Source organism: Pseudophryne corroboree, chromosome 3 (assembly GCF_028390025.1).
Source record: "Pseudophryne corroboree isolate aPseCor3 chromosome 3, aPseCor3.hap2, whole genome shotgun sequence".
NCBI lineage: Eukaryota > Metazoa > Chordata > Amphibia > Anura > Myobatrachidae > Pseudophryne > Pseudophryne corroboree.
Genome location: NC_086446.1, coordinates 561,801,900 through 561,826,795, shown reverse-complemented (window position 1 = coordinate 561,826,795; position 24,896 = coordinate 561,801,900). Strand labels below are relative to the sequence as shown.

Below are 24,896 nucleotides of genomic sequence, written 5' to 3'. Positions count from 1 at the left end.
GAAATGACAGCCTTAACTAACAGAACCAACCAAATACCAAATGTCTATGGCGCATGCTTAAATCTATTGCAGAATGAGTTCTGTTGTGCGTATTTTAATACAGAAAATGATGTACGCTTGTATGTTGTTCCAATATTAAATAAGATTTTACTCCTCCTACTTCTTAGTCTTTGTTCTTACAAATATAATTTCTCTAACGTCCTAGTGGATGCTGGGGACTCCGTAAGGACCATGGGGAATAGACGGGCTCCGCAGGAGACATGGGCACTTTAAGAAAGAATTTAGATTCTGGTGTGCTCTGGCTCCTCCCTCTATGTCCCTCCTCCAGACCTCAGTTAGAGAAACTGTGTCCGGAAGAGCTAACAGTACAAGGAAAGGATTTTGGGAATCCAGGGTAAGACTCATACCAGCCACACCAATCACACCGTATAACTTGTGATAACTTTACCCAGTTAACAGTATGAACAATCACAGAGCATCAGATAAACTCTGATGCAACTATAACATAACCCTTATTTAAGCAATAACTATATACAAGCATTGCAGAAGAAGTCCGCACTTGGGACCGGCGCCCAGCATCCACTACAGACTACGAGAAATAGATTTACCGGTAAGTAAAATCTTATTTTCTCTAACGTCCTAGTGGATGCTGGGGACTCCGTAAGGACCATGGGGATTATACCAAAGCTCCCAAATGGGCGGGAGAGTGCGGATGACTCTGCAGCACCGAATGAGCAAACACAAGGTCCTCCTCAGCCAGGGTATCAAACTTGTAGAACTTTGCAAAGGTGTTTGAACCTGACCAAGTAGCCGCTCGGCAAATCTGTAATGCCGAGACCCCTCGGGCAGCCGCCCAAGAAGAGCCCACCTTCCTTGTGGAATGGGCCTTAACTGATTTAGGCAGCGGCAACCCAGCCGCAGAAAGAGCCTGCTGAATCGTGTTACAGATCCAGCGAGCAATAGTTTGCTTTGAAGCAGGCGCCCCAAGCTTGTTGGAACCATACAGGATAAACAAAGATTCTGTTTTCCTGACCTTAGCCGTTCTGGCTACATAAACCTTCAAAGCCCCGACCACATCCAGTGACTCGGAATCCTCCAAGTCAGTAGTAGCCACAGGCACCACAATAGGTTGGTTTATATGAAAGGATGAAACCACTTTCGGCAGAAATTGTGGGCAGGTCCGCAATTCTGCTCTATCCGCATGGAAAACCAGATAAGGGCTTTTATGTGACAAAGCCGCCAATTCTGACACACGCCTAGCCGAAGCCAAGGCTAATAGCATGACCACCTTCCACGTGAGATATTTTACTTCCACCGTTTTGAGTGGTTCAAACCAGTGTGATTTCAGGAAACTCAACACCACGTTAAGATCCCAAGGTGCCACTGGAGGCAAAAAAGGGGGCTGAATATGCAGCACTCCCTTTACAAACGTCTGAACCTCAGGCAGAGAAGCCAGTTCTTTTTGAAAGAAAATGGATAAGGCCAAAATCTGAACCTTAATGGAACCCAATTTAGGCCCAAAGTCACTCCCGACTGTAGGAAGTGAAGGAAACGGCCCAGCTGGAATTCCTCCGTAGGGGCATTCCTGGCCTCACACCAAGCCACATATTTTCGCCATATACGGTGATAATGTTGAGCCGTCACATCCTTCCTAGCCTCTATCAGCGTAGGAATGACCTCATCCGGAATGCCTTTTTCTGCTAGGATCCGGCGTTCAACCGCCATGCCGTCAAACGCAGCTGCGGTAAGTCTTGGAACAGACAGGGCCCCTGTTGCACAAGTCCTGTCTTAAAGGCAGAGGCCACGGGTCCTCTGTGAGCATTTCTTGCAGATCTGGATACCAAGTCCTTCTTGGCCAATCCGGAACAATGAGTATTGTTCTCACTCCTCTTTTTCTTATGATTCTCAGCACCTTGGGTATGAGAGGAAGAGGAGGAAATACATAGACCGACTGGAACACTCACGGTTTCACCAGTGCGTCTACAGCTATCGCCTGAGGGTCTCTTTTACCTGGCGCAATATCTCTGCAGCTTTTTGTTGAGGCGGGATGCCATCATGTCCACCTGTGGCAGTTCCCACTGACCTGCAATCTGCGTGAAGACTTCTTGATGAAGTCCCCACTCTCCCGGGTGGAGGTCATGCCTGCTGAGGAAGTCTGCTTCCCAGATGTCCACTCCCGGAATGAACACTGCTGACAGTGCGCTTACGTTATTCTCCACCCAGCGAAGAATTCTGGTGGCTTCTACCATCACCACCCTGCTCCTTGTGCCGCCTTGGCGGTTTACATGAGCCACTGCGGTGATGTTGTCTGACTGAATCAGAACCGGTTGGTCGCGAAGCAGGGACTCCGCTTGACATAGGGCGTTGTATATGGCCCTTAGTTCCAGGATGTTGATGTGAAGGCAAGTCTCCTGACTTGACCACAGCCCTTGGAAATTTCTTTCCTGTGTGACTGCCCCCCACCCTCGGAGGCTTGCATCCGTGGTCACCAGGACCCAGTCCTGAATGCCGAATCTGCGACCTTCGAGAAGGTGAGCACTCTGCAGCCACCACAGGAGAGACACCCTGGCCCTGGGGGATAGGGTGATTAACCGATGTATCTGAAGATGTGATCCGGACCACTTGTCTAGTAAGTTCCATTGGAAGGTCCTCGCATGGAACCTGCCGAAGGGAATGGCCTCGTATGATGCCACCATCCTTCCCAGGACTCGAGTGCAGTGATGCACTGACACCTGTTTTGGTTTTAATAGATTTCTGACCAGTGTCATGAACTCCTGAGCTCTCTCTATCGGGAGATAAACCCTTTTCTGGTCTGTGTCTAGGATCATGCCTAGGAGAGGCAGATGAGCTGTAGGAACCAACTGCGACTTTGGAATATATAGAATCCAGCCGTGTTGCCGTTACACTTCCAGAGAAAGTGATACGCTGTTCAGCAACTGCTCTCTTGATCTCGCTTTTATGAGTAGATCGTCCAAGTACGGAATAATAGTGACACCTTGCTTCCGCAGGAGCACCCTCATTTCCGCCATTACCTTGGTGAATTTTCTCGGGGCCGTGGAGAGACCAAACGGCAACGTCTGAAATTGGTAATGACAATCCCGTACCGCAATTCTGAGGTACGCCTGATGAGGTGGATAAATGGGGACATGAAGGTATGCATCCTTTATGTCCAGAGTCACCATAAAATCTCCCCCTTACAGGCTTGCAATGACCGCTCTTAGCGATTCCATCTTGAACTTGAACCTTTTCAGGTATATGTTCAGGGTTTTTAAATTCAACATGGGTCTGACCGAACCGTCCGGTTTCGGGACTACAACATGGTCGAATAATAACCCCCTCCTTGTTGAAGGAGGGGAACCTTGACCACCACCTGTTGAAGATACAATTTGTGAATTGCAGTTAACACTGTTTCCCTCTCGTGGGGGGAAGCCGGCAGGGCCGTCGGTGAGGGGGCATCTCCTCAAAGTCCAGCTTGTATCCCTGAGACACAATATCTAATGCCCAGGGATCTAACAGGGAGTGAACCCACTTGTGGCTGACTTACGAAGGCGTGCCCCCACCGGGACTAGCTCCGCCTGTGGAGCCCCAGCAACATGCAGTGGATTTTGTAGAGGCCGGGGAGAACTTCTGTTCCTGGGAACTAGCTGTGTTGTGCAGCTTCTTTCCTCTGCCCCTGCCTCTGGCAAGAAAGGACGCACCTCGGACTTTCTTGGTTCTTTGTTCGAAAGGCTGCATTTGATAATGTCGTGCTTTCCTAGGCTGTGCAGGAATATAAGGCAAAATAACAGAATTACCAGCTATAGCTGTGGAGACCAGGTCCGAGAACCCTTCTCCACACAATCCTCAGCATTCCATATGCCTCTTAAGTCGGCATCATCTGTCCATTGCATATTCTACAGGACACGTCAAGCAGAAATTGACATAGCTTTGACTCTAGGACCCAGTAGACTCATGTCTCTTTGGGCATGTTTTATATATATATATATATATATCTCTTAAGACAGCATCTTTAATATATATATCTCTATATATACATATATATATATATATATATATATACATACTAGGGTCTCAATCTCTGCTGATAAGGTACCTGTCCACGCTGCCACAGCGCTATAAACCCATGCCGACACAATCGCCGGTCTGAGTAGTGTACCAGAATGTGCACGCTATCTGCAGGATCCCTGTGGATAGCTGTTACGTCAGGGCTACCTTTTGGGCAAACGTGACACCCTAGGGGAAGATTCCCATCATATCCTGGCCCTAGTAGGGAAAGGATACTCCCTGAGAATTCTTTGTGGGAAACTGCAGTCTCTTGTCTGGAGATTCCCGCTCTTTTTCATCATCATCATCATCATCATCATACCTCAGCTTTCTTCCCCTTAAACATGTGTACCCTTGTGTCAGGGACAGATGAGTCATCAGTGATATGCAAATCATCTTTTATTACAATAATCACATATTGAATACTTTTCTGCCATTTTGGCTGTAACTTTGCATTATCGTAGTCGACACTGGAATCAGACTCCGTGTCGATATCAGTGTCTATTATTGTGGATAGTGATCATTGAGAGACTCTGAAGGTCTCTGCGACATAGGGACAGACATGGGTAGATTCCCTGTCAGTTCTCTAATCTTTTGTGCAATAAATTCACCTTAGCACTTAATTACACATATCCAAACAGGTGTCGGCGTTGTCGACGGAGACACCCTCTCACACACATATTTGCTCCATCTCCTCCTTAGGGGAGCCTTTTACCTCAGATATGTCGACACACACGTACCGACACACCACACACTCAGGGAATGCTCATCTGAAGACAATTCCCCCATAAGGCCCTTTGGAGAGAGAGTATGCCAGCACACACCCCAGCACTATTAACCCAGGAATAACACAGTAACTTAATGTTAACCCAGTAGCTGCTGTTCATATTGATTTTTGCGCCTAATTATGTGCCCCCGCTCTCTTTTTACCCTCTTCTACCGTGTGACTGCAGGGTAGAGGCTGGGGAGCTTCCTCTAAGCGGTGCTGTGGAGAAAAAACATGGCGCTGGTGAGTGCTGAGGAAGAAGCCCCGCCCCCCCGACGGCGGGCTTCTGTCCCGCTTTCATGTACAATTTTTGGCAGGGGCTCATACATATATACAGTGCCCAACTGTATATATGCAAACTTTTGCCAAAGAGGTCTCTAATTGCTGCCCAGGGTGCCCCCCTCCCCCCCCCCCCGCGCCCTGCACCCTTACAGTGACCGGAGTATGTGGGTGTAGTGTGGGAGCAATGGCGCACATCTGCAGTGCTGTGCGCTACCTCAGTGAAGACTGGAGTCTTCTACCGCCGATTTCGAAGTCTTCTTGGTTCTTTCACCCGGCTTCTGTCTTCCGGCTCTGCGAGGGGGACGGCGGCGCGGCTCCGGGATCGGACGACGAGGGTGAGATCCTGTGTACGATCCCTCTGGAGCTAATGGTGTCCAGTAGCCTAAAAAGCAGGACCTATCTGCAGAGAGTAGGACTGCTTCTCTCCCCTCAGTCCCACGATGCAGGGAGTCTGTTGCCAGCAGAGCTCCCTGAAAATAAAAAAACCTAACAAAATACTTTCTTATAGCAAGCTCAGGAGAGCTCACTAAACAGCACCCAGCTCATCCGGGCACAGATTCAAACTGAGGTCTGGAGGAGGGACATAGAGGGAGGAGCCAGAGCACACCAGAATCTAAATTCTTTCTAAAAGTGCCCATGTCTCCTTCGGAGCCCGTCTATTCCCCATGGTCCTTACGGAGTACCCAGTATCCACTAGGACGTTAGAGAAATTATATTTGTAAGAACAAAGACTAAGAAGTAGGAGGAGTCAGGAATAATAAGGAGGAGGAGTCTATACCAGGAGCCAGATGCTGACTTGTGGTGGGCCTGTGTGCTTTAAATGCAAGGGTCTATATCAGGGACGTGCAGGCAGGGGAGGCTGTGCCTCCCCTGTCATAATGATTAAAATAATAAAAAGAAGATATTTATAACACAGTCTGTTATAAATATCTTATTTCATTATTTTAATAATCCCCCCCCCCTGTGGCTGCTTGTGAGGGTGGGAGGCAGCGGGAGAGGTTCCTCCCGTTGCTAACACTAAAACTCCGGGCAGCGGGGGGCGGGCAGGGGGCGGGGCGCAGCAATGGGCTGTGAAAGCCCATTGAAAATGAATGGGGAAGCGGCACCTATACTTGTGCCGCAATGACAGGGGCGTGCATTCAGCCCCGATGAATGCACGCCCCTGTCAGTGCCCCAGATGTGATTGGCCCAGCGGATCCAGTGCTGGATCCGCTGTCCAATCACTAGCGAGCCCCCTTCCCGGCTGCAGCGGGCGCCGTGGGCTGTGTGGGCGCCCGCTGCAGCCAGCGCCGCTGAGCGGCGCTACTATGGGAGAGACGTCATGAGTCATGATGTCTCTCCCATAGTACAGCAGAGACGAGCCGGCGGACGGAGACGGAGGACAGCGCTAATGGAGCAGCGCTGCTGGAGCGGTAAGTATGTGTGTGTGTTTTTTTTATTTTTTTTATGTGTGTGTTGGGGGCAGAGCCACAGGGGTTCAGCAACTGGGGGGCACAACAACAAGGGGCACAGCAACAGGGGCACAACTATAAGGGGCAGAGCAACAGGGGCACAGCAAAAGGGGCACAACTATAAGGGGCACAGCAAAAGAGGCACAACTATAAGGGGCACAACTATAAGGGGCACAGCAAAAGGGGCACAACTATAAGGGGCACAGCAAAAGGGGCACAACTATAAGGGGCACCGTAAAAGGGGCACAACTATAAGGGGCACAGCAAAAGGGGCACAACTATAAGTGGCACAACTATAAGGGGCACAGCAAAAGGGGCACAACTACAAGGGGCACAGACACAGGGACACAACTATAAGGGGCACAGCAAAAGGGGCACAACTACAAGGGGCACAACTATAAGGGGCACAGCAAAAGGGGCACAACTACAAGGGGCACAGCAACAGGGGCATAACTATAAGGGGCACAGCAAAAGGGGCACAACTACAAGGGGCACAACTACAAGGGGCACAGCAAAAGGGACACAACTACAAGGGGCACAACTACAAGGGGCACAGCAACAGGGGCACAATTATAAGGGGCACAGCAACAGAGGCACAGCAAAAGGGGCACAACTACAAGGGGCACAGCAACTGGGGGGCACAACTACAAGGGGCACAGCAACTGTGGGTCACAACTACAAGGGGCACAGCAACTGGGGGGCACAACTACAAGGGGCACAGCAACTGGGGGGCACAACTACAAGGGGCACAGCAACTGGGGGCACAATTACAGGGTTCACAGCTACTGGGGGCACAGCTACTGGGGGCAAAGCTACAGGGTGCACAGCGACTGGGGTCACAGCTACTGGGGGCAAAGCGACTGGGGGCACAGCGACTGGGGGCACAGCGACTGGGGGCACAACTACTCGGGGCACAGCTAGGGGGCACAGCTATTGGGTGAAAAGCTACAAGGGGCACAGCGACTGGGGTCACAACTACTGGGGGCACAGCGACTGGGGGCAAAGCTACAGGGGTCACAGCGACTGGGGGCACAACTACTCAGGGCACTGCTACAAGGGGCACAGCTACAACGGGCACAGCTACAGGGGTCACAACTACTGGGGGCACAGCCACAAGGGGCAAAGCTACAGGGGGCACAGCTACAAAGGGCACAGCGACTGGGGGCACAACTACAGGGGTCACAACTACTCGTGGCACTGCTACTGGGGGCACTGCTACAGGGGGCAAAGCTACTAGGGGTACAGCTACTAGGCTCACAACTATTGGGGGAGCCTGCTCCATCATCCCAGTTAGCAGCAGCACTCTCCCCTGTCTGTGCTAATGTCCTCCCGCGTCAGCGAGTGTATAATATTCATTAATTTCTCTCTCTCCTCCTGTGGATTACTTTGTGTCAGATTGTGTTTGGTCTGTGTCCCCGGAGGGGGCGCTAGTGGGTCAGTGGAGGTAGAAGGAAGGAAACGAGGAGGTTGGATAACGTTCCTGCGCATGAGCGCAATGGTATTTTTATTAAGCAGATGATATAACAGTATTGAAGCAGAAACAATAATAACAGATGAAAAGTCAATCGCTCAGTATGGTAACTGAAAAGTCTATGGCAATGAATGTCAGATGAATTGAGAAATAATATCCGGAAATATAAATCAGCAGAACAAATGTTAATGGAATGGTTCTGGCTTGGAAACCAGTGCAGGGTTTTAAAACAGGAAACTTAGGCAGTAGATGGAAATGGCTAACCTGAGCATAAGCAGGAGTCCGACTCACAGTGCAGGTGATGAGGCACTGGCAGCAGCAAGCTGTGTCACAGGTGGAGGAATGAACACACCTGGAGTCAGTCTTCAACTGCAGGCTGAAGCACACAAGGTGGTGATGAGTGTGAAGCCTTATGCAGGTTGCAGGTATTGCTGAGCCTTGAAGTTCCACGGAAGAATGCAGAGTAACCAGGAGTACAAGTTCTTTAGCAGAGAACCAGGAACTCAGGAGAAACAGGAACCGATCCTTTCATGTAGGTCGCTGGAAAGACACAAAGTCCAGGATGCCTGTGGAGTGAACCTGTAGCCTCTTATGTACCCCATGGTGCGCAGGGATTGGATGAGTGAAGGAAAAGTGGGTGCGGCCAAGCACCGGATTGGCCGCAGTATACTGGCTGTTTGCAGACTGTCATGGCGGCGCCCACGCCGCGGCCCAGCGAGGACGCGGCGCGCTACACGCCCGCTGTCCCAGGAGTGCACCCAGAACCCTGATGATGTCCCATGGCAGGGGCATAGGCGACAGGTGACCGCAGGGAGCCAGGACGGAGTCCGCAGCGGCGGACGGATGTCAGCCTGGTAAGTCGATTCCTGACAGTACCCCCTCCTTTAGGGGTGGACACCGAACACCCACGTGGCTTGGAGGGATGAGTGCTGTGGAAGACACGGACCAACCTAGGAGCATGGACATCAGATGAATTCACCCAGCTTCTCTCCTCTGGGCCATAACCGAACCAATCGACCAGGTACTGGAGACGTCCATACCGGCAACGGGAGTCCAGAATCTTGTTGATCTCGAATTCCACGCCCCGCTGAGTTCGAACCTTGGGACCTACTGGAAGAGTATTCTGAAAGCGGTTTAGGACTAGAGGTCTGAGGAGAGAAATGTGAAAAGCATTAGGTATACGAAGGGAAGATGGTAATTTCAACTTGTAAGCCACTGGGTTGATGACGCTCTCGATAGGGTAAGGACCAATGAAGCGTGGTGCAAACTTCATGGATGGGACCCTGAGACGAAGGTTGCGGGTTGATAACCAAACCTTGTCCCCAGGTTTCAAATGGGGAACCGCACGTCTCTTGCGGTCGGCGAAGATCTTGTATCGACTGGAGGCTTTTTTGAGGGAAACATGGATTTTTTCCCAAATGGATGAAAACTGAGTCAGAGCAGTAGTGGCAGCAGGAACATCCATATGAGGGAGTTCTTGGAATTCAGGTACACGGGGATGTTGCCCATATACTGCAAAGAATGGTGTCGTTTCAGTAGCAGTATGGTATCGAAAGTTATGGGCAAACTCGGCCCATGGGAGCAGATTGAACCAATCATCCTGGGAGGATGACACATATAACCTTAAAAAAGTCTCAAGTTCTTGATTGACTCTCTCTGTCTGCCCATTCGTCTGAGGATGGTAAGATGACGAGAATTTCAATTTAACCTGCATGGCAGAACAGAGGGCCCTCCAAAACCTCGCTACAAACTGTACCCCCCGATCAGATATTATTTCAGAGGGTAAACCGTGTAAGCGGAAGATCTCCTGTAGGAAGATCTGGGCAAGTTTCGGGGCAGAAGGGAGACCCTGGAGAGGAACGAAATGAGCCATCTTGGTGAATCTGTCCACTACAACCCAAATGGTATTATGTCCCTGAGAAGGAGGAAGGTCAGTGATAAAATCCATGGACAGGTGAGACCAAGGACGACTAGGGACAGACAAGGGTTGTAACTGACCTGCTGGAGACTGACGAGGAGTCTTGTGCTGCACACATTTAGGACAGGATGCCACGAAATCCTGGATGTCCATTTTCATCTTTGGCCACCAATATGACGCAGAAAGGAACTTGAATGTCTTCAGGACACCAGGATGACCAGTGAACTTGGATTGATGGGCCCAAGATAGTAACTTGGGACGGAGCTCTGGGGAAACAAAAGTCTTACCAGGAGGAGGAGCTGGGGAGACTTGAGAGGCAGCGAAAACCACGGGACTCAGGATGGTATGTGGCACAGAGTCAGATGTTCCCTCTTCAGATTCCATGGACCGGGATAATGCGTCGGCTTTCACATTCTGTGAACCTGGGCGGAAATGAAGCTTAAAATTAAAACGTGAGAAAAACATAGCCCACCTGGACTGGCGAGGGTTAAGGCACTGAGCTGCTTTTAAGTATAGCAGGTTTTTATGATCCGTGAAGATGTTAAACGGATGTTTGGCCCCTTCTAGGAGATATCTCCATTCCTCGAGAGCCAGCTTGATTGCCAGTAACTCTTGATCTCCCACGGAGTAGTTAGCTTCTGCAGGAAGAAACTTGCGAGAATAGAATCCACAAGGGTGGACTTTCCCATCAGATCCCTTCTGGGAGAGAACAGCTCCAACCCCAACTGTAGAGGCATCTACCTCCAACTCGAACGGTCTGTTGACATCTGGCTGCGACAGCACTGGAGCAGACATAAAGGCTAGCTTGATCTTCCGGAAGGCTGCCAAGGCTTCTTCTGACCAGTTGGAATGATCTGCCCCTTTCCGAGTCAGGTTGGTAATAGGAGCGATGAGAGTGGAGAATCCTCGAATAAATTTTCTATAGTAGTTGGCGAAACCCAGAAACCGCTGGATAGACTTGAGGGAATTCGGAATGGACCAATTGGCAATGGCTTCCAATTTTGTCGGGTCCATCTGAAGATCCGATCCGGAAATTATATAACCCAGGAAGGGTATAGAGGGAACTTCAAAGGTGCATTTAGATAATTTCCCGTAGAGACGGTTCTCACGAAGACGTCGGAGAACTTCACAGACTTGTAGGCGATGAGATGGAAGGTCTTGAGAAAAGATAAGAATATCATCTAAGTAAACAACGAGGTACTTATACAGGACATCACGAAAAATTTCGTTCACAAAGTGTTGGAATACCGCTGGAGCATTACTCAACCCAAATGGCATTACCAGGTATTCATAATGGCCATCTCGAGTGTTGAAAGCTGTCTTCCACTCGTCACCACTCCGGATTCTGATGAGATTATAGGCACCGCGGAGATCTAACTTGGTGAAGATGCGGGCCCCCTTAACTCTATCAAAAAGTTCGGTAATGAGTGGTAAAGGATAACTATTCTTGATGGTAATGTCATTGAGACCCCGATAGTCAATGCATGGACGCAGTCCTCCATCCTTCTTTTTGACAAAGAAGAAACCTGCACCAGCGGGTGATGATGACGGACGGATGAATCCTTTCTGAAGATTCTCTCTGATGTAATTACTCATCGCCTCTGTTTCAGGAACAGACAAAGGGTAGGTGCGCCCCCTAGGTGGCTTCTTGCCAGGAAGGAGATCGATGGGACAATCCCATTCCCTATGGGGCGGCAGAATATCAGCAGCCTTTTCACAGAAGACGTCTGCGAAGTCTTGATAAGCTGCTGGGAGGCTTAGCTGTGACTTTACTTCGGTAGACTTAATGGGACACACTTGGGCTAAGCAGGATTGATGACAGTGTGAACCCCATGAGATAAGCTGCAACGTTGTCCAGTTGAACTGTGGGTTATGTAGCTGGAGCCAAGGCATGCCCAAGACAATCTCCTGGGTGGCTTGAGGGATGACCAGAAACTTGATCAGCTCTGAATGGAGAAATCCAACTCCCAGAACCACTGGGGTAGTTTGATGTGAAATGTTCCCCTTAGAGATTCTACTACCATCCACAGCAGTAATGTATACAGGACAAGAAAGTTCACAGGTAGACAGGCAAAATCTATTTACCGCAGCTTGGGTGATAAAATTTCCTGCAGCACCGCAGTCCACTAATGCTGACGCAGACTGGAGCCCAACGGAAGTTTCTAGCGTCACTGGAAGAATGAGATCTTGTTGAGAAGGAGCTTGACTGAGAGATCCTAACTTGACTCCTCCCTTACAAGTCAGGATCTGGCGTTTCCCGAACGCATCGTGCAGGAGTTAATTTGATGGCCCGCAGCAGCACAGTATAGGCAGAGCCTCTCTCGTATTCTTCTTGCCCGCTCTTCAGGAGTTAGGCGGGACCTATTTATCTGCATAGGCTCGTCAGAAGAGGGAGACTGGAACTGTACAGAAGGTATGAACCTTAATCTGCGAGGCTCACTCCGAGCGCGTTCATTATTGCGTTCGCGGATGCGAGAGTCCAGCTTAATGCACAGGGAGATCAAATCAGACAGTTGAACAGGAATGTCACGGGTTGCCAGTTCGTCCTTGATCCGATCCGAGAGTCCGTGCCAGAAGGCTGCTACTAGAGCTTGGTTGTTCCACTGGATTTCTGCAGCCAACGTCTGGAACTGGATGACATATTGTCCCATGCTTCGGTTACCTTGACGAAGTTGGATCAGGTCTGCCGAAGCTGATGTTGCACGACCAGGCTCGTCAAAGATCCGTCTAAAGGTTGACACGAAGTCTGAGTAGTTGTTGATCAGAGGGTCAGCACGTTCCCACAGAGGAGACACCCAACTCAGAGCAGATCCAGAGAGCAAGGAAATGATGTAGGCAACCTTGGACCTTGGCGTGGGAAAGTTATGTGGCAATAACTCAAACTGTATTTCACACTGATTGAGGAACCCGCGACATAATTTAGGACTGCCGTCATATTTGCTCGGCACGGGCAGGTGTAGACGTGACACTGGAGCTGATGCAGCCGACATAGAAGAACTTACAGCACTGGCAGGTGCTGGAGTAACAGGAACAGTAGGTGAGAGCACACTAGGCAGGGATTGCTGCAGTGTATCCAATCGGGAGGACATCCCTTGTAGGAAGTGAAGCATCTGCTGCTGCGCAACCTCTTGACCATCCAGACGGGAGACCAGATCTTGCAAGGCCTCTGACCCCACACTCCGTCCACCATCCGAGTCCATCGATCCTGGACTTACTGTCAGATTGTGTTTGGTCTGTGTCCCCGGAGGGGGCGCTAGTGGGTCAGTGGAGGTAGAAGGAAGGAAACGAGGAGGTTGGATAACGTTCCTGCGCATGAGCGCAATGGTATTTTTATTAAGCAGATGATATAACAGTATTGAAGCAGAAACAATAATAACAGATGAAAAGTCAATCGCTCAGTATGGTAACTGAAAAGTCTATGGCAATGAATGTCAGATGAATTGAGAAATAATATCCGGAAATATAAATCAGCAGAACAAATGTTAATGGAATGGTTCTGGCTTGGAAACCAGTGCAGGGTTTTAAAACAGGAAACTTAGGCAGTAGATGGAAATGGCTAACCTGAGCATAAGCAGGAGTCCGACTCACAGTGCAGGTGATGAGGCACTGGCAGCAGCAAGCTGTGTCACAGGTGGAGGAATGAACACACCTGGAGTCAGTCTTCAACTGCAGGCTGAAGCACACAAGGTGGTGATGAGTGTGAAGCCTTATGCAGGTTGCAGGTATTGCTGAGCCTTGAAGTTCCACGGAAGAATGCAGAGTAACCAGGAGTACAAGTTCTTTAGCAGAGAACCAGGAACTCAGGAGAAACAGGAACCGATCCTTTCATGTAGGTCGCTGGAAAGACACAAAGTCCAGGATGCCTGTGGAGTGAACCTGTAGCCTCTTATGTACCCCATGGTGCGCAGGGATTGGATGAGTGAAGGAAAAGTGGGTGCGGCCAAGCACCGGATTGGCCGCAGTATACTGGCTGTTTGCAGACTGTCATGGCGGCGCCCACGCCGCGGCCCAGCGAGGACGCGGCGCGCTACACGCCCGCTGTCCCAGGAGTGCACCCAGAACCCTGATGATGTCCCATGGCAGGGGCATAGGCGACAGGTGACCGCAGGGAGCCAGGACGGAGTCCGCAGCGGCGGACGGATGTCAGCCTGGTAAGTCGATTCCTGACACTTTGTTTGTAAGTATAATTTTCATTTTTACAGGTACCGGCCCTATTGGATTCTACTGGACAAGTGGACGTGACCGGCGTGGGATGTAGGTAAGTAATCTCTCTCTCATTTTTACAGGAACCACCTATTGGATTCTACATGGACAAGTGGATGTGACCGGCGTGGGATGTAGGTAAGTATGTGTGAGTGTGTAAGTGTGTTTTAATAAATTTTTACTTTCACGGTGTGTGTGTTGTGTTTTTATTTGGGTATTTTTTTGTTGTTGTAGAACTACAGGTACCAGTGGGCCCGTTATTTCCCCGCATGCTGGTACTTGAGGTTCTCCAAGCACCAGCAAGCGGGGGAGGCTTGCTGGGCCTTGTAGTTCCACAACAAAAAACAATATTCTTTTTTATACACACATGGCTTTCAGCCCGGCACCCACCGCCTAGGGGTGCTGGGGACAGCCTCGGGCTTCACCCCTGGCCCTTGGGTGCCTGGTGGGGGGGACCTCTTGATTTAAGGGGTCCCCACTCCTCCAGGGAACCCCGGCCAGTGGTGACTAGTTGGGGGGGTAATGCCACGGCTGCAGGGACCTACATAAATGTGTCCCCCGGCTGTGGCATTATGTCCCTGGCTAGTGGAGCCCGGTGCTGGTTTTAAAAATACGGGGGACCCCTACATCTTTTGTCCCCCGCATTTTTGGAACTAGGACCGTTCTAAGAGCCCGGTGCTGGTTGTCTAAATACGGGGAACACCTGTCCAATTTTTTCCCAGTATTTAAACAACCAGGACCGGCTCAACGAGCCCGAGGCTGGTTATACTTAGGAAGGGGGACCTCACGCTTTTTTTTTTACATTTTTTAACCCATTCAGAACCTTCTCCATTAAGTTAATGGAAGCCCTGGACAACAAAATTGCATTCATGTCCTCCTCCCACTCCCTTCCCAAACACTAATTTTAATTTTTTTTCTATAAAAATGTACAATATATCACAAGTATGATGAGCAGGTAGGCAGCAGGCATTGGCGGCATCGGATTGAGATGCAAATTAGTGGCGGATGGCTGGGTCAGTTGATGGTGGGCGAGTTTGTAAGCCATTGGCGGTGGCAGCAGGCATCGGCTCAGAGGCAGTAGCAGGCATTGGCTCGGCGGCGGTAGGGGTCATCGGCAGGATTCGGCGGACATTATGGCTGTAGTGCCTTACCAGCCTCTGACCTCACCGCACGCCACTGGTCTATATTTAGTTCCAGTCTGGCCCTGATTCAGAGCATTGCCATACAATTCTCTTCTTACTGGTCAGGCCTGTCAGACACTGGCAAGGTACAATCTTTTCTATACATCTTTCCATCATCTTTCTGGTGATTCAGGCATCCATACTGTCTTTATTACGCAATCACAAGTAACTCTTCTTCCAAACATCAACTTCCACTGCTCTCGACACTGCTCCTGGCACCGTTCAAGCCATTGCTTTTGACAGTGCTCCTGGTGCTGCTTAGCTGAACAACACACTGTGAGATCATGTTCCATAACACCTGGAATCTATACTTATCAACAAAGGTAAAAAAAATGTGAGGACGCCCAATGGTGAAAATCACTGACTTCAGGCTAGTTGCCAGGAAGTATTAAATATCATTAGTAACCTTGCAACACCCATATAGTAACATGTGTAAAGTACGTTATTGTTTATCAAGCAAATGTCTCAAATTAAATCCTGTGAATTTCCTCAGGCAATATCAAACAATCACAAGTAATCTCTTTAAAAAATATTGATCAACATTTAAAGCAAGAGAAAGAGGGAATATACAAAGTCTGCTAAGGAAGCACTACATCCATGTTACATGGCACTTCATTGCGTGTCCTTTTGTTACTTTGAATCTAAATATTCTTTACTGAAAAACCATAGAAAGATAATATTTGTTGTGAAAGATAATTGAGGACACATTCAAACAAAAATATTAATGTAACCTGGTGTCAGAAAACCCATTTCTGCAGTCAGTGGTCCTGTCCTGGAATTGCCCATTAGGTCAACATAATTAATAAAGTAAGCACAAATGAGGCGTTCAAGTAAACAGTTGATGGAGTGAGTACAAGTTAGCTGATCACTTTGAGAATGAAGGTGCCTTATGGATCACTGATACCTCTGCTACCAATCCCCACTACATATCACCCATCAGTGCACAGACTAAGCCACTAATCAACTAAGAAATCCCTGACTATGAGAAATTCCACAAACCTGTTTCTAACCTTTATCAATAGTCGTAGTAGGGACCAATAAAGTACCATTCCTTATTTACACATGTCAGTGCCTTACAGGGCTTTATGGGGCCCTGTGCAAGCCACACCTCCTGAGTGCATGCATAGGCGTGCGCAGCACATTTTATTAGGGGGTGCACCGTCGGAATGGTGTGCATAGCATCGCCTTTTGGGTATGTCTAGCACCATCTATTGACGGTCAACATAATATAAATATCCACCCTTGTACCAATCCTAATAATGCAGATACATTGTCAGATGTTGTGGTGTGCACCAAACAAACACCCCTGATGGCACTCACTGCAATTACACTGCTCCTCCTCAGCCTGGTCTGGCTCCCCCTCTCTTTCCGTGTGACGGGTGGGCGTGCGAGCAGCATGACATCATCACGTCACATCACGCTGTTTTTGTACATGGAAGTGGAGCCGTAAATTTGAAAGCTGGTGTCAGTGGCACCCTTGAGTAACCCAGGCGTCCGGTCAGTAATGAAGTCCTGATAGGGTGCAGCGCAGAGGGGACAGTAATCAGCCTGCCCGGCAATCGATGCATCAGGCATGTGAGATCGGGGTGCCAGACATTAGGGGGTGCCTGTGCGCACCAGGCACCCCCCCTGCGCACGCCTCTGAGTGCATGATGTCATGCCAAAGTCACATGGCCACCAGCCATCGAGAAGAACACCACTTCCCAGGAGGGGCTGTACAAGCTGTAATGTGCATGTCTGAAAGGATGCTTTGGGTGGCATTGTAGCAGGGATACTGGCTGCAGGGTGCCATTCCAGGCATCCTGCTAGCCAGTTGCAGGAACATGGGGCACTTGTTATGGCCCTGCCACATATCCCTGCTTAGGAATGACTTTTGATTCTAATGTTTATTTATGCCAGTACAGTAGCATCAATAGAAGCCTGCCCCAGTAGAGGTTGGCAGTACGGTGATACTTACTGCTATCACTTTGCTCAGTGTCGGACTGAGGCATGTAGGGCCCACCGGGGGAATGCAGTGGTAGGGGCCCATGTTAGGGGTGTGGACAGTCTGCAGAGGGGGTGTGGTCTGCTACCTTATTGGTTTGACCAACCATTAGAGAGTGCAACGTCTGGGCCCCTTCATAAATATATACAGTAAATTCAGCTGCTGCATGCATGATAATACACCAGATTAATAACAGATTAATAACAGCAGTGCACTGTAGAAAATACACCATAGTCCTGTGTAAGGTAACATATGTATAATGTATGATTCAAGTGCGCAGTCTGGGGCAGTAGGGCCCACCGGTAGTTTCCCCTGTACCCCTGTGGGCCAGTCCAAGCCTGACTTTGCTGCGCATTCTGACACTGCACATGTGGGGCCATAAGGCTATGCAGGCAAAGCATCATTTTTAGAAAACCACTAGGGGGCAGCATTTAGGCTATAAGGAAGGGATGACAAGATCCCTATCCGCCAATAATGCCTTCAACTAAGTGGTTCCCAAACTGTGTGCCGTGGCTCCTTGGGGTGCCTCGGGACACTTGCAGGGGTGCCTCGGCTTGGTGGTCCAGAACCAATTCAAATTCTGCATGGTCAATGTAAAAAGCAAAACCAGTGTTAACGGCTGCCAATCATAAAATATATTGACAATCAGACGCAAATCTTGTCCCTCACCACATAAGTTACCCTAAGGATGACCTATAAAAACAATTTACATAATTTAATATTTCTCTCTACATTTTTCAATAAGAAACTATTGGCTTAGGGGTGCCGTGCAAAAAAATCTGATACTCTAGGGTGCCGTGATTCAAAAAAGTTTTGAAACCACTGCTCCAACTGAAGATGGTGTTAGCTAACGGGGCCAAGCTCCAAAAGGCGAAGCTAGTTGGTATTCGGTAAATTACGCCAGACTATAGGTCCCAATGACAATGATGTGGAATTCGGAGTCCTACACTTTTTAGTGGAAAACAGGACATACTGTATTTTTTAGATCTCCTGCGTTCAGTCTATAATAAATTGCAGGCATACTTAAACTGCTTTTTCCGGGTGATTTGAGGCGTAAATAAGGTGGATAAAGAGGCAATTTAAAAAATAACAGTGCAGAGCAAACTTGTGCTGTGTGATGAGATGATGCTCACTACAGGTACCTGTCAGCAAAAGCAGCGACTGTAAAACTGATGGCAGCTGGTACAAATGATTTGTTTATCACTTAGATATCTTGTATATGAGCTTAAAATAAAGGTTTACAGTTTGAGGGTTTAGATGCACTGTACTTAGGGGGTAAGTCAGACCTGATCGCTCCTCTGAGAATTTGCAGAGGTACTGTATGCGATCAGATAGCCACCGCTCAGACAGAGTCAATACCCACCCGTGCAAGTTTGCATACACTGTGCGAAAATCTTTGCAAACGCCAGTCAGCTGCAAATACGTTTGCACCTCACTCACTATTGAATGCAATTTAGATTTGTTTGAACAAACCCCACCCAAATTTAACTCTCTCTACACGTTATATCTGCCCCCCACCCCACCCCTGCAGTGCACATGGGCCCTCATTCCGAGTTGTTCGCTCGCTAGCTGCTTTTAGCAGCATTGCAAACGCTAGGCCGTCGCCCTCTGGGAGTGTATCTTAGTTTAGCAGAAGTGCAACCAAAAGATTAGCAGAACTGCTACTAAATAATTCCTTGCAGTTTCTGAGTAGCTCCAGACCTACTCCTAGATTGCGATCACCTCGGTCCGTTTAGTTCCTGGTTTGACGTCACAAACACGCCCTGCGTTCGGCCAGCCAATCCCCAGTTTCTCCAGCCACTCCTGCATTTTTACCTGGCACGCTTGCGTTTTTTTTGCACATTCCCTGAAAACGGACAGTTTTCGCCCAGAAACACCCACTTCCTGTCAATCACACTACGATCACTCGAGCGATGAAAAAACGTCACTCAACCTTGTGTAAATCTACAAAGTTTTGTGTGAAAGTACTTAGCGCATGCGCATTTTTGCCGGTTTTTCACTTTTTTTGCACTGCGAAAATCGGCAGCGAGCGAACAACTCGGAATGACCACCATGGTTTTGCCCAACTGCTAACAATTTTGCTGCTGCGATCAACTATGAATTAGGCCCAGAATCAGGCCCTTAGTTAATTCCTTATTGAACATGGGCAAAGCAGACCTCAGCCTTAAGGCATGCATTTTGTGGTACAAACATAAAAATAAATATAGCATTTATTTTCCCTTCGACCTAATAAATTAAAACATGAAGAATATTATGAATTAAAATGTAATTAACAAGTTTTCACATCTCAAGAAAATTCAAGAATGCTTATTAAACTACCGGTATCTATGAGTCTCCTGGCTAATTCTTGTACATTTTAATTAATTTAATACATTGCTTTTATTTACATGTGAATTTATTCTACAGTTTACAAGGAAAACACATTTTCACAATTAACTTCCTCCGGTTTCTGATTTTGTAATAAAAATAAAATTATTGTAGAATAATTTTAACTGGGTATAAGGCAAATCTGAATTAGTTTTCATTCTATAGTTTTATAGAAAAATGTGATTTTTACAGCTTCTAACTGATACTAACCTATTAGATAATAATTTTGCATATATGCCGTTTTTCCAACTGGGAAAAGTCTGCAATTTGCATGGCTGAGTGTGGTGTATTTTGCCGACATTCAGTAGGTCAGCATGTGACATCAAACCTGTTAAATTGTTAATAATGGCGCCATTGTAACAATTATTGGCAGGTTTTATGGTGTATATAGAAATCAGTGTATGCGATGTAGGTCACTCTGCAGATATCTTAACCAGGCCTCAGGGCCTGATTAACCAATAGGCTGATATGGCTGCAGCCTAGAACGCTGTGTCCTGGGGGGGTGCAGCGCCGGCACAATAGATTGCTCTGGGTTGGGAGCACTTCCTGGTGTTGCTGGAGTTGGAGCAGAGCAAGGTCTTGTGAGATCTCCCACGGAAACTGCGAGCAGCTGTGCCTGCTGGGATTGCCGGCGTCACTGAGGCAGGGATATCGGGAAGAGGAGATCCTGTGAGAGCCGTGGCCAGCTCCGCTGTCGAGGCTGTAATTGATGCTACTGCCGCCGTTGCACTGCTAGGGCGGTAAATGGCAATATGAATGGAGCTGAGACCCAAGCCTGTTATATATTTTTTGCTGAATGTGAGCGAAAAAATTGGTGGTGGGGAAGGTCGGGAGTGGGGGATGCGGACACTTTTGTTTTAGCCTAGAGGAGCTGGAACCCTTAATAAGGACCTGCCAAGCTTACTGGTTTAATAACTGGCAGATGACAGGATGCAGAATGATTCAGGGTTAATGCAGGCATTCTCACACAGTAGTAAAAGACCAGGAGCCAGGAACTTCAGGAATAATGCAGATGATGTGCGTAGATGGAGTAACACAGAACTGTATACAGTATACAGTACATACAGTGGTGGCAGTGGCCATTAACGGTAATTAGTGGTGATGTGGTTTCCCCAAAAGCCCACTATGCTCCTAATAACTTTACAGGTCCGCTATGCTGAAGTTATGTTGGATATGTGGAGGGTCCCTTTCCGCTACTTTCTGAATTGCCCACCCCTTTCAGAGAGGTAAGTTCAACCACAGGTAGTGCATAGAATTGCTTACTTACAGAACATATCAATAGACACTGACATCATTTTCCACAAAGAAATAGAAGAGTTCATTCAACATACTATTTAATAACAGTACAATTTTAAAGTTCAATGTCGTCAAACCACTCAAGTTATAGTAGTAGCAGTGTAGCAGTAGTTAATGGCTACACTTTTTCACATTATACAATATAACTATATATATATATATATATATATATGTAGCCCTCACTTACTTACTTACTCACTCACTGACTGACTCATCACTAATTCTCTCACTTCCCAATATGTTAGGAAGCTGAAATGTAATATAGGTATTCAGCAGGTGGGAAATAGGAAAACGGCGTACAGTAATTATGATTTTAATAAACCTCCCTTTAGGGGATGAAAAGGGGGTTGACATAATGACATCATTACCGATACGTGGCTTGCGTTGTGTGAACGATAATGCCCAAATGGACAATTGGATCAAAATTTGGATTGCACTGCCAGTGTGTAGAAGTGAATAAACTCCAAAAATAGTCCTGTCACTTTTAACCGTATCTGCTACGGGTGCTCCTCGGGTAACGCCAAGAACCATGGATTAATATTTACTTACGTTAAGACATCTCAAATTTATAGCTCTATAGATTAACCAAATGTTTAACACTCATTTATATTTACAGTCGTGAAAATCAGAAACTCCCATGCAAAGAACGGGTAAAACAGTTAGTAACCTATACAACAATTTACCCTTACCAATAAGCTATTCTTATACTGCAGTTTTAGGGAATTTAGTATAATTTAAATGTCTTTTATTTTACCGTAGACAATGAGTTCAGTGGTGCACAATGTTGCTTTGCTTTTTCCTGTATCAAGTGTGGTGCAATATCTGGTTAAAACTAAAGTAGTACCGGATCTAAGCTTCAATTGCACTATGTGGAATCAGAGGAGGAATTACCACAAGGCAACCAAGGCGGCTGCTTAGGGCCCTGCGGGTCCCAGGGTGGCCCGCCAATAAGGCTGTATGGAGAGCATTTCTTGTGGACCGCGACCTCTGAGGAAAATGTCAGAGCGCTGTGCTGGCTGAATACTCCAGACAGCTGTTGGGTGCCAGATCCAGCACACACCTGTGTCTCCAGTCCTGCAGCATTGTGCATGTGACCCATCATGACACGTGTATATGACTTCACACACACACACGCACGAACGCACGCGAGCCAATACGTGCACAGAGAAAAACATTAGGTCTTCCAGTGTACTTTATTACAGTATTTTTCTTAATTTTGTATAACATCTGCCTACTTCAAATTCCAATCAGGTGGGGGGGGGGGGGGGGTGCAGTGTTATTTTAAGAACAGTGTATAACATTCGCCTGCTGCAATCAGACTGATGATATATCAATATGCTATTATTCTCTATTTTAAGTACTACTGTGTATGGGCAATGGGGGCCTGCCTGCTACAATCAGTGGAGCACTGATATATAATCAATACAATCACACTGACTGAAGAGAGTAATAATGGCTAATTATAAAATGCTGATATAAAATGCAGTCAGTGAGTGGATGTTGTGCAATCAGTGCAGGGGGAAAGTAATATACTGTATTAGAATATAAGGAGGAAAAACAACAAATAATGTAAGGAGCATATATCCAGAACGAAAATATAGTGCTATGGATTGTTTGAGGGAGCAAATCGGTATCTTGCTTAGGACCCCATGAGCTCTAAATCCGCCTCTGGGTGTAATTCTATGGCACATCAAAATAATATTAAATTGTTCAGTGGGAATCTCTAGGTTAATAGACACAACTGTTGCTAATTGCCATTTGTTAGAGAAAAGTTACAATTTAGCTTCAAGCTACTGAGGGCTTTTTTTTCTATATATCTTACTCTTAACATCGAGTTGACTTTGCTGCTGAATTGATCTCCTTCTCCAGGGATTTTTACTATGAACTCTGGTTCCTTTTCAGTGTATTTCTGCAAGGGGAACATTTTGAGTAGAGTTTACCTCTATCACTTTGTAACAATAAGGGGGTGATTCAGTTGCTTTGTGCGCCCCCTGCTGGCCATCTATACAAATAGGCACCCAATAATTCAGTTGTTTCTCCGTTTGGGTGCCCATTAGTATTGATGTGCCTAAAAGCATCGGGTTTATCTAAGAAAAGTGGCTAAACCTGTCTAAAAAAGTGGTTAGGGTACCTGAACTACTGTTTGGGCACCCAAACAGCAGACTTTGCACACATTTCTTCTTACACCTTAGGAAGCTGCAAGAAGAAATGTTTCCACCAGGGCTAACAGGCATCTAAACTGAGCAATAATTGAATTGGTTGCCTCCAAAATGTCTATTACTACAAAGCCGATTGAGGGCAATACATTTAGGTCTTTTTTAGTTTTTCAGTTCATCTACCTATATCTGGGCAGGATTCACCCTAAGGTGACTTTCAATACAGTAATGTTGGACAATAGTCTCTCCCTCATATACATTAAACTGGTAGCTCTCCTGGTCACCTGAACTGTCCTGATGTCTCTGGATACTTGTTTTAGTTAAAGGTGTAATGTGAGTGACAGGTTTAGGTTTTGCAGAATTCTGCTGGGTGCACACTGGAACGATGTTGGCACGATATGCCGTATCGCAACAGCATATCGCCTACATCGCTCAGTGTGTACAGGCAATCTCCGCTGATGGGCATTTGTTCCGATGTCAGAGCAAATTTCAGTCGCTCCTGTGTGTTCCCAGCTTAAATTTAACTGCTGCACTGTCTGCTCCTGTAGCTGCTTGCAATGCTGAAATACCTTTCTTCATTAATGCAGGTAAGCTCCCTCACTGACAATCTCCCGGAGCACCATCTGGGAGCTCAACTCTGTCCCTGGTGCAGATTTGCAGCTGAAGACCACCCTTTCTATAGACAGCTGACCTGCATTGGAGGACCGTCGATCACTATCCAGCTTCCAGCTTTCTCTCTCTTCTCCGGATGTCAGCTGCCTGCTACTTGCCACCGGACATCCCCCTGACAGCGCAGTCATACTCTGGCAATTTTTAGAATTAGACCCATCTCTGAAGCTCTAGTGCACCCAGACTCCTGTCCTGTCTGTTTACTGCTGCCAACTGCCATTTAACTGCTTCCTGTCTGCAGCTGAGCTCACACTACAGACCCGCTGTGACCAGCATGAGACAGTCTCTTTCCATGGTCAGTTCAAGGCATACACACTTAAAATAAATAAGCAATATATTTCATATACATTGGGTACATACCTGTATATACTTTTCATTACACGAATAACTGCATAAATAGACCACATTTATATGACTATATCCCCTACAGTGATGTTCTATTCCAGCAGTGGGGTTGTAGTACCTCCGTCCGGTATGTGAACAGTTCCCAGTGCAAAGCGCAGTCGTTGGTATGTGGCACAGATGAGGACAGACTAAGATGACACATGGAGACACCACACGCACACAAAATAGAGCAATAGTAATCTAGGTCAGAGATAGGTCATCTAGACTTGAAGTCTGGGCGGATAAATGGAGAATGCAGTTCAATATAGACAAATGTAAAGTTATGTACTCTGGGACTAAGAACAATCAAGCAGCCTATAAACTAAATGGGGAAAATGTAGGGATAACGGTAGTTGAAAAAGATTTGGGAGTGCTCATCGATAATAAACTTGGTAGCAGTACGCAATGTCAAAATGCAGCAACAAAAACTAATAAGGTGTTGGCATGCATAAAGCGGGGAATGGAGACAAGGGATGAAAGTGTAATCCTGCCACTGTATAAATCATTGGTGCGGCCACACCTGGAATATTGTGTACAGTTTTGGACACCATACTATAAAAAAGATATCATGGAACTCGAAAGGGTTCAAAAGCGAGCCACTAAACTGGTTAAGGGGTCAGAGGCACTGGATTATGAGGAAAGACTTAAAAGGTTAAATATGTCCACACTGGAAAAGAGGCGAATGAGAGAGGACATTATGAATATTTATAAATACATTAAGGGA

At 47.3% G+C, this 24,896-nt stretch overlaps 1 protein-coding gene across 4 annotated transcripts in view; it reads right to left on the bottom strand.

Moving 5' to 3' along the window:
* ANKFN1 (ankyrin repeat and fibronectin type III domain containing 1) overlaps positions 1 to 24,007 on the bottom strand; it is a 1,208,371-nt gene extending 1,184,364 nt beyond the window's left edge. For 3 of the 4 annotated variants that reach the window (XM_063961279.1, XM_063961282.1, XM_063961278.1), the window contains exon 1: positions 23,811 to 24,007. Coding sequence is in view for 1 of the 4 variants with exons in the window: in XM_063961278.1 (XP_063817348.1) it covers positions 23,811 to 23,816 (6 nt within the window). In the remaining 3 variants the exon portion in view is untranslated. Of the gene's footprint in view, positions 1 to 22,785; positions 22,873 to 23,810 lie in introns of all 4 variants that reach the window. The other variant, XM_063961280.1, reaches the window with a different exon arrangement.
* Between the last annotated feature and the right edge of the window lie 889 nt (positions 24,008 to 24,896).